This window comes from Symphalangus syndactylus, chromosome 5 (genome assembly GCF_028878055.3).
Source record: "Symphalangus syndactylus isolate Jambi chromosome 5, NHGRI_mSymSyn1-v2.1_pri, whole genome shotgun sequence".
Lineage (NCBI taxonomy): Eukaryota > Metazoa > Chordata > Mammalia > Primates > Hylobatidae > Symphalangus > Symphalangus syndactylus.
Genome location: NC_072427.2, coordinates 66850109 through 66860079, shown reverse-complemented (window position 1 = coordinate 66860079; position 9971 = coordinate 66850109). Strand labels below are relative to the sequence as shown.

The 9971-nt window shown below is 52.0% G+C and overlaps 1 protein-coding gene across 1 annotated transcript in view; it reads left to right on the top strand.

The window, feature by feature from the left end:
- Window positions 1-215: 215 nt before the first annotated feature.
- Window positions 216-9971, top strand: part of LOC129482678 (spectrin beta chain, non-erythrocytic 5) — a gene marked incomplete at its 5' end in the record, with an annotated part of 35821 nt that continues 26065 nt past the window's right edge. Inside the window, 14 exon segments of the mRNA XM_063638499.1 lie at window positions 216-418; window positions 420-475; window positions 478-732; window positions 4465-4496; window positions 4528-4658; window positions 4893-5132; window positions 5579-5866; window positions 6854-7094; window positions 7262-7401; window positions 7560-7659; window positions 7919-8089; window positions 8582-8746; window positions 9148-9362; window positions 9726-9912. Of these exon segments, the coding sequence (XP_063494569.1) occupies window positions 216-418; window positions 420-475; window positions 478-732; window positions 4465-4496; window positions 4528-4658; window positions 4893-5132; window positions 5579-5866; window positions 6854-7094; window positions 7262-7401; window positions 7560-7659; window positions 7919-8089; window positions 8582-8746; window positions 9148-9362; window positions 9726-9912 (2424 nt within the window).

Genomic DNA, 9971 nt, shown 5'->3' with positions numbered 1-9971 from the left:
TGATATCACTGCCAACAATGCCCTCTAGTGGTAAACCAAGTAGGCACTGAATAATGGGGGGAGGAAATGAAACAAGCAAGCCTGCTAAACACATCGGTAAGATTTTCATGAAAATATGAACTTTTTGTGCAGAAGGACCTGCGGCAGGCCTACTTCAGCTGCCTCCCGAGCCAGGTTTCCCTTGGCGGGTGACTGTGTCCCTTGATGAGTGACTGTGCGCTCACTCGTGCACCAAGGAGAAGCAGGACCATCCGGTAGCCCACGTGAATCCAACAGCAATGGCCAGATCAAGGGGTCCAATCTAGTCTTAAGGGCCAACAATCCAGGATTCTCTCAGTCAACCAAAGCCTATCTGGGAAGAAGTGCAAGAGCAACTAGAAAAGAAAGGCGCCAAGGCTTTGTATGCATTTGAAGAAAAAACTAGAAAAACACAGGAAGAAATTGTTAAGTGAAAGTAAGAGCTTATCCAAAAAAAGAGGAAAAAAAAGAAAAAGACGAAGAAATCTGGTAGGTATTCGTCGTCTTCATCATGCTCTGATTCTTCCAGCAGTTCTTCTGATTCTGAGGATGAGGATAAGAAACACGGAAAAGGGAGAAAGAAAAAGAACCATTCACATAAATCTTCTGAAAGCTCCATGTCAGAAACTGAATCAGACAGTAAGGATAGAAAGACAATAGGGAAAAAAGACTTCTTTTTAAAGAAAAAGAAAGACCCAACTGAGAAAGAAAAAGGCTATTAAAGGACTCAGCAAAAAGAAACCCACATTCTGAAGATAAATCTTTATCACCTGAGTCCTTGTCAGAATCAGAGTATATTGAGGAGATAAGAGCAAAAAAGAAGAAAAGCAGTGAAGAATGAGAAAAAACAACACACAAAAAAGGAAAAAGCATGACAAAAACAGTAAGAAGAGAAAGAAGGCTGCTAGTTCAAGTCCTGACTCATCATAATATTAAGAAAAATCAGGATTCCCTTATAGAGAAAGTACAATGTCTAAGGAAATGTCAACTGTGAAAATTACAACATATTTACTATAATGCATGAATTTTCTTGTTTTTAGAATTGTCCTTGGACTGGCCAGACGCAGTGGCTCACGCCTGTAATCCCAGCACTTTGGGACGCCAAGGCGGGTGAATCACCTGAAGTCAGGAGTTTGAGACCAGCCTGACCAACACGGTGAAACCCCGTCTCTACTAAAAATACAAAAATTAGCTAGGCATGGTGGCTGGTGCCTGTAATCCTAGCTACTTGGAAGGCTGAGGCAGGAGAACCACTTGAACCCAGGAGGCAGAGGTTGCAGTGAACTGAGATGGTGCCACTGCACTCCAGACTGGGCAACAGAGCGAGACTCCATCTCAAAAAAAAAAAATTATCCCCGGACTACCCAGTAGCTATTCAGATGCCGCTGTGTGCAAGGGCCATAAATGTTGCCTGCTGCTTGAGTATCTATTCTTTTTTCTTCCAGTGCTTGATAACTCTGGGAGATAATACATTGCAGTAGCACTAGTGATTATGATATTTGGGAATAAAATTAATATTTTTGACTAGAAGTGTACAATGATAAATCAACAGAAATCCAACCTGAATACATCTTTAAGATGGAATCAGAAATGGCCAGATGTTAAAAATTTTAAAGTAGTTAAAATTTTTGAAGTAAGGATTACATTGACATTTCAAAATCCGTACTCTGTAGATAAGTATATTTTAATTTTTTCCCTGTGTAGACTTTTATTTACCTGGGAAGGGGCTTTTTAGGATGGAGGGAGGAGGTGGTTTGCTGTCTCTTTAGCTAGCAGAACAACAGCCTTTGATCCTCGCACTCCCTGTATTTGAGGAAAGAGTAGCCAGGCTTTATGGAGAGGTCAGAGCTGGGTGCCAGGAGTCTTGCCTTTTACTGAGCTTAGGGACATCCTTGCATTCTGTCATACGCTTCTTTGAATGAACCAGAGAAACAGCCCTTTGCAGCATGAGAAAGTCCCAAAATCTCTGGGATTTACCTCCACTTCAATAATACTGAATATTTTTTAGCATTAGAATATGCTGGGTTATTTGAATTAATTTTGATGACACTTTGGCTTTGGAGAGAAATGGTTTCAAATAGACGCTGGTACACTGGTACTTTTTGAACTTGAAAACTAAATATTCTAAAGTGCACGTTTTATACCGTAAAGTTTTAATTAGTCAGGAAAATTCCACATAACCAGTGATAGTTCCTTTATTTTTTGTATGAAGTTTGTTTAGGCTGCAACGTTTAGCTTTTGTTAACTCCTTTCTCTTGCTGTCTTAAGTTCACTACTGTGTTTAATGGCATATTTGCCAAGATATTGAGCATATAAAAAGCAGGGTTTTGATTTTTTAAAAAAACACAGCTTCATATTGAGGCTCAGACTTACCATAAACAAGTTGAGTAGCAAGCCTGGTATGCTGTGTCTTGTTACATAAAGCTATTGCCAGAATCTTGGTAAATATAATATCTTAAAAGTTAAAACACAAACAGACAAAAGAAAATATGAACTTTTACACTTCCAGTTGGTAACTCAATGTTATATTTGGCAATAAAATGAACCTTTACAAGGTACTGCAGCATATACCTTAAAGCACAAGCATGTCAAAGCCACTTTTCCCCTGTGGTTTTCCTGAACATATGCCAAACAGCACAGGAAAATAGCCATCTGTTAGGTCTCATTGGGGCATTTCTGGGTCACAACTTCCACTGGTATCTTAAAAGAAATTAAAATCTGCTTTTATGGAGGATGACATCATTCACCAAAAAAACTGCTTTTAAACCCGATTACCTTCAAGAATTATAGCATCAGGCACCAACAATGACTCGTTCCCACTTTCAAGATTTTATCTGAATTCTGAACTCAACCAGATAAAGTCCCTTTGCTTGAAAATTCTTCAAACTATAGCTCTCAAATGGTGAGGCAAGCTGGTCAAAACAAGTTACAGTTATAGGAATAAAATTTCTCTAACCCTGGCTCAGCAAAGAGCTTCCCAAAGGAACTGCAGGTGAAGTAAAACAAAGAAGGCAACTTACACAGCTTATTCCCCTCTAATTCAAACCAGCTCTAGTACTCTTATCTAAATCTGGCTTAAGATTTCTTTGTCTTGCAAACCGTTCTCCTTTCCCTCCCCTCCAAGCCTCCTTCCTTCATACTTTCTACTCATTCTCTCTTCCCTTCAGTAGCTGACTGAATATGTGTGTGGTACTGAGAAGCACTTGGAGCCTCTTATGACAACTATATTTGTATGAGAATATTTGCTCTGGATGACTTTGTGTAAAGTATGAACCTACTAGCCTGTTCCAGGAATTCTTTTATTTAAACAGAAAGAAACATATCCTCAGAGAACTATGCTGTGAGTTGACAAGGACTGTTAATATTAATATTAATTCCTTTAGGAAGACTGAATGACCACATTCTGGGAATGCTAAATGTTTCCTAGTTTTGCATTGGTAAAAAGGAATTCACAGACTAAATAATAACTCTTGCCTGTATCAACCTTAAACAAAGGTTCATGAGGCAACCGGAGCTTCAATATCATTTTCTCCATTGCCATTTCTGCTGTACCAGAAACAGTCTTTGGAGTCAGGTGGCGGGCCTAGGTGTAAATCCCACCATTGCCAGACTTGACTGTGCTGTTGAGCAAGTCATTTACACAAGCTAATTAAGGAGCTGTTTGGAGACTCACAGAGCCATTGTCTGACAGTTTTACCTGCATCTAGCACTAGGCCAAGAGAAAACACAAAGATGTGTAGATGTCAAGGTGGCAGGAAATAGTACTGTGTTTCCCAAGTATGCTATATAGAATAATCCCTAACTTATTTGACCCTGGAGACCTTTTTTCTCAGAGCAGGGTAGAAAAAAAAAAAAAAACTCTTTAGGAAATGTTAAGACAGGATGTTCTCTGGAAGTTTTCAAATTCAAATTACATCTCTTACATTTCTTCAGTCCCACTAGCCTCATTTTTATTTTATTTTATTTTTATTTTATTTTATTTTATTTTATTTTTAGATAGGATCTCATTGTGTTGCCCAGGCTGAACTGCAGTGGCACAATCACAGCTCACTGTAATGTCAACCTCCCAGGCTGAAGTGATCCTCCCACCTCGGCCTCCTGAGCAGCTGGGACTACAGACGCATGCCACCGTGCTTGGTTCATTTTTTATTATTTTTTGTAAAGACAGGGTCTGCTATGTTGCCCAGACTGGTCTTGAACTCCTGGCCTCAAGCAATCCTCCTACCTTGGCTTCCCAAAGTGCTGAACCACCGCACTCAGATACACTAGCCCCATTTCAAGTGCTCAGTAGCCACATGTGGCCATGGCTACCATAGGGGAGGGGAGCAGAGAGCTGGCTTGAATTTCGAGGGCCTCCTGGTCCTTAAGGACTCGGGTGGCTGTCCTTCCAGGGCCAGGCAGCGTGGGCATCCCTGTAGCAGAGAGCACCACTGAGGTCCATCATAGGCTTGAGGGGAGTGTGGAAAGAGAAAAAGTCCCCCAAGAGGCCTGGGTCCTCCTTTTCCCTAGAACTTCCTCACTGCCCTGGCTGTGGGAAAGGGCCTCTGGGCTGAAGTCAGCAGCTCTGCTGAGCAACTGAGGCAGAGATATCCTGGGAACTCCACACAAATCCAACGACAGCAGGAGGAACTGAGCCAGAGGTGAGAACAAGGCAGGAGTGCAGGTGGTGAGGCAGGCGGACACAGTGCCCAGCCGGGGCCTGACTCACCTGCCTCCCGCCATGCCAGGTGGAGAGGCTGGACATGTCTGAGGCACAGGGAAGGGGCAAGGGACAGCCGGTCTGGCAGCTTCTGTCATGTGAGGCTCTGGCCAAGGCTCCAGGATGGATGAGGAGGTGTCCCTGTGGTGGAGACAACCTTGTACCCTCTGCCCAGGTGGGGGCAGCTGGAGGCCCTGAAGAGGGAGAAGGCTGTGCAGCTGGCACACAGTGCAGAAGTGTGCAGTTTTCTGCAGGAGTGTGGACCCACGCAGGTCCAGCTGCGAGACGTGCTCCTCCAGCTGGAGGCGCCGCAGCCAGGGAGCTCAGAGGACACCCGCCACGCCCTGCAGCTGGCCCAGAAGAAGACCGTGGTGCTGGAGAGGAGGGTCCACCTCCTCCAAAGGGTGGTCGTAAAGTACGGCCAGTGCAGTGGCGGCACTGGGAGGCAGTGAGGACCGTGGGAAGGCGTGGGCAGAGCAGTGGAATGAGGAAGGGACAGAAATTGGGATGGGGAGAGGACAGGTAGGAGGGGCTGTGGCAAAGGTGGGGGGATGATCAGGAGAAAATGCTCCTGGGGACAGGAAGAGCCCTATGTTCTTGCTGCCCCCAGGTCAAGGGTGGGGTGGGCATTCAGAGTCACCACCACTCTCCCTGGGGGATGCAGGTTTGGGGAGAAGACATGAGCCTGGGGCACCGGGCCCAGGACAGGGCACTGACTGTGCAGCGGGCCCAGGACAGGGCACTGACTGTGCAGCGGGCCCAGGACAGGGCACTGACTGTGCAGCGGGCCCAGGACAGGGCACTGACTGTGCAGCGGGCCCAGGACAGGGCACTGACTGTGCAGCATGCCCTGTCTCCCAGGGTCGAGGAGTCAGGCCACGCAGAGAGCCAGCCTCTGCAAGGACAGGTGGAGACACTGCAGGGGCTGCTGAAGCAAGTACAGGAACGAGTGGCCCAACAGGCCCGGGGCCAGGCTGAGGCTCAGGCCCGGCAGAGCTTCCTGCAAGAGAGCCGGCAACTGCTCCTGTGGGCAGAGAGTGTCCAGGCTCAGCTGCACAGCCAGGAGGAGTTGGTGGATGTGGCCTCGGCTCAGCAGCTGCTGAGGGAGCACCAAGACCTGCTGGAGGAAATCCACCTGTGGCAGGAGAGGTCAGGACAGGAGGGCAGAAGGGGTATGCTTTGGGCTGGGCCCAGGGCTCTGGGATTTGGGTTCAGGCCCAGAAAAAGCATGCAGGAAGTAGTGTGATTTCCCCAGGGAGGGGCCCAGACTGGTTGGTGTCTGGCATGGTGCTTGAGGCAAGTTTAGGTAGAGGAGGATACAACCCAGGACTGGGTCAGGCAGCCTGTACACTTCAAGGAGAGACCCAGGACACTGAGCTGCCTGGGAGGCTCTCTCCAGCCCAGGCCTGGCCGGCCCCCTCCAAGTGGGCCCAATGCGTTGCTTTCAGTCAGGGCGTCTAGCCTCCCCTGCCATCCTGGGTAACACGGACCCCACTGGCCCCTAAGTGGAATGGCTCAGGACCCACCCATGGGTCTGAGATACCCACCTCCTCAGTAATGCAGTGCCTCTCCTCCTGCAGGGACGATGTTATGGGCTGGTAGGCAGGCAAGGCCACCAGGGACAGTCCACAGGCTGTGCCCCGCCTGAGGGCGCTTGACAGGTGGTCAAGTGAGCACTGAAATGCATCTGGTCCTCAGTTTGCCAGACTCCAGTACCTGGTTATGCAGCGGCTCAGAGGAAGTGGAGCCTTGCTCTAATTCACACAAGGGTGTTAGCTGTTCCCAAGCCACCTGCTGAAAAGGGCACCTTTTCTAATTGTTCAAAGGCTCCACGGGGGCTTGCAGTGGCCCTGCGGTCAGGTGCTTGTATGGCTTGTGTGATTTTTCTCCCTCACACTGTGCTGCCTCCGCATGTCGTCTAGGCCAGGCATCGGCCGTTGGCAGTCCACACTTAAAGATGGCCAGCTGGAGCCGTTGGGGGCTTGGGAACCCCTGCATCCTAAGCACTTTGCTGGGCCTATCACATTCAGTGTCTCATTCATGCTCCAAGATGCATGAACCCTGGAGGTGAGAGGAGAAGGAGGCTGACAGGGAGGGCCTACTGGGGTTTGACTCTCTGCCTGTCATCCTGGTCAGGCTGCAGCAGCTGGATGCTCAGAGCCAGCCCATGGCAGCCTTGGACTGCCCAGACTCCCAAGAGGTGGCCAACACTCTGAGGCTCCTGGGGCAGCAGGGCCAGGAGCTGAAGGCTGTGTGGGAGCAGAGGCGGCAGTGGCTGCAAGAGGGGCTGGAGCTGCAGAAGTTTGGCCGAGAAGTGGATGGTTTCACTGCCACCTGTGCCAACCACCAGGCCTGGCTGCACCTGGACAACCTTGGGGTATGGAGCAGGAATGTGGAGCTAGGCTGTCACCCCCCGTCACTGGAGGGAGCTCATCCCCTTGAGTCCAGAAGCCAGGCTGGGCAGGAGGCCCCTGGGACAGTGGCGGGTGAGATGCTTCTGACCCCCATTCTCCCAGGCATGACCTCAGGTCTCTGCACTCCCAGGAGGACGTGAGGGAGGCCCTGAGCCTGCTGCAGCAGCACCGGGAGTTTGGGCGGCTCCTGAGCACCCTGGGGCCTCGGGCAGAGGCTCTGTGGGCACACGGCGAGAAGCTGGTTCAGAGCCAGCACCCAGCTGCACACACGTGAGCCTGGCCTCCGTCTGTAGCACCTGCAGATGACCCTTTCTCAGCCTGCACAGACAGCCGCCCTGGGGCTGGGGGAGTGGGGTAGAGGGGGGTGCACCTCGTGCTGGGGTGGGAGTCCTCTCCCATGCCCTCCTCCAACTCCCCCGGCCCTCCAGGGTCAGAGAGCAGCTGCAGAGTGTCCAGGCACAGTGGACCAGGCTCCAGGGGAGGAGTGAGCAGAGGAGGAGGCAGCTGCTGGCTTCCCTCCAGCTCCAGGTGAGGGGCTGGGCCCAGGCGCATGAGGCCTCCCTGAAAAGAAAGCCTGAGGCCGTACAGAGCTCTGTGCAGCCTACAGAGCACTTTCCTCACGCGCTATGTCATTCATCCTCTCAACACCTTCTGTGAGGCAGGCAACACAGCTCAGGTTTTTCCTGAGGAAAACAGGGGCTGTGGCCGCACCACCCTCAGATGCAGGGCTAGGCACCAGCCCCCACCCCCTGTGCTCTGAGACCCACTCTCGCCTGGTTCTTGGCAGGAGTGGAAGCGGGACGTGGCGGAGCTGATGCAGTGGATGGAGGAGAAGGGGCTGATGGTGGCGCATGAGCCCTCCGGAGCGCGCAGAAACATCCTGCAGGCACTCAAGCGGCACAAAGCAGCTGAGAGCGAGCTACTCGCCACCCGCAGACACGTGGAGGCCCTGCAGCAGGTGGGGGACACGGGACACAGGGTGCAGAGCCTCCTCGTCTTCAAATTCCCAACCCTACTGCACCACCTGTTTTCATGGAAGAGTCTTTGAAGGAAGAATCAGCCTCAGCGTGAACCCAGAACCTCCCCCCGCAAGCCTCCTTGATGCTGCTGGCATCCCCTTTGGCACCCAAACCAGCCCCAAAGCTGCCGCCATCCATCCCTTCCCCCACAACTCTCTGTGGCAAGTCCCACAGCCGGCCACCTCTACCAGAACATGGCTCTCTCCAGCCACCAACCTAATGCCAGCTCACCCCACTTTATTTGCAGGGGTCAGAGGAAAGCCCTCCTACCTGCAGTTTTGGGGCCACATGAACTGCTTTCTTCCAGGCAGCCCGTGGAATGCAGCTGTGGCCACCCCCTCACCTCCACTGCCACCCAGGTCCAGCCTGCTGTGGCCACTGGTGGTACCAGCAGCTCAGCCAAACTCCCTGGGCCTTTGTCTCCACTCCAGGTTGGGAGAGAGCTGTTGAGCAGGAGGCCCTGTGGCCAGGAGGACATACAGACCAGGCTTCAAGGCCTGAGGAGCAAGTGGGAAGCCTTGAACCGCAAGATGACTGAGCGTGGGGACGAGCTCCGGCAGGCTGGACAGCAGGAGCAGCTCCTGAGGCAGCTGCAGGTCCACTGGGAAGAGGGACAGGGCACAAGAAGGAGACGGAGGCCGGGCTGGGCTGGACAGAACGGGGAGGGAGAAGTCTGGGTGTTCTGCTGACCCTGGCTCTGCAGCCTTTGGAGGCCTCTGGCCTAGGACAAGCTGAGCATGGCGTTCCACTCAGTCGGCCAATGCAGGATTCTCTCCTGTGTGCCCAGTGTGTGGTCAGCACCGCTTGAGTCCCCCAGGGAGGAAGAAGCGTGAGGGAACAGGGGAAGACTGGGCACTTCTGGCTGGGGGTTGGCAGTGGTGGGGACAGAGGTCCCTGGTGAATCTAGTCCTAAAAGTCCAACAGTCCCAGAGCCCAGGAAGGCCACTTGCTGTGCTGTACACAGAGAACCTAATGCACCTTCCTGCGTCCCTCCCAGGATGCAAAGGAGCAGCTGGAGCAGCTCGAAGGGACCCTGCAGAGCTCGGAAACAGGGCAGGACCTGTGCTCCAGCCAGAGGCTGCAGAAACGGCACCACCAGCTGGAGAGTGAGAGCCGGACCCTGGCCGCCAAGATGGCTGCCCTTGCCTCCAAGGCCCATGGCGTAGCCGCCTCCCCAGCCATCCTGGAAGAGACCCAGAAGCACCTCCAGAGGTGAGGCCTGTCCTCCCACCCACCTGTGTGTCACTCCTCCATGTGAATTTAAGGTCCCGCAAGATGGCACCCACAGGACCGGGGTGTCCAGACCTCCTCCCTTATAAGTACAGTCATTCTGGGATGGGAGGGTCAGAGACCCCATTATGCATCCTTAGCAGGACCCCCACAGTGCGGTCAGGCGAGTCATCTAGGCCATGAGGTGGGGCTCTGGCGCCCTTCCACTGCCTTCCTTTGTCAGATGGAGCTTCGCTCTGTTCCCTGGTCTTGTTCTTCACGGGCCCTGGCTTGGCCAAGGAAAGAACCAGGAGCCTTGTCCTCACTCTGTTCCCAGCCTCTCCCATCTCTTCCTCCTTCTCCTAGGCTAGAGCTTCTGCAGGGGCATCTGGCCATCCGGGGCCTGCAGCTGCAGGCCTCAGTGGAGCTGCACCAGTTCTGCCGCCTGAGCAACATGGAGCTCTCATGGGTAGCCGAGCACATGCCCCATGGCAGCCCCACCAGCTATACCGAGTGCTTGAATGGTGCCCAGAGACTTCACCGCAAGCACAAGGTAATAGCCCTCTTCTTCCTACAGGATTAGGGACATCTGCTTCCCAGACCTTAGAAACC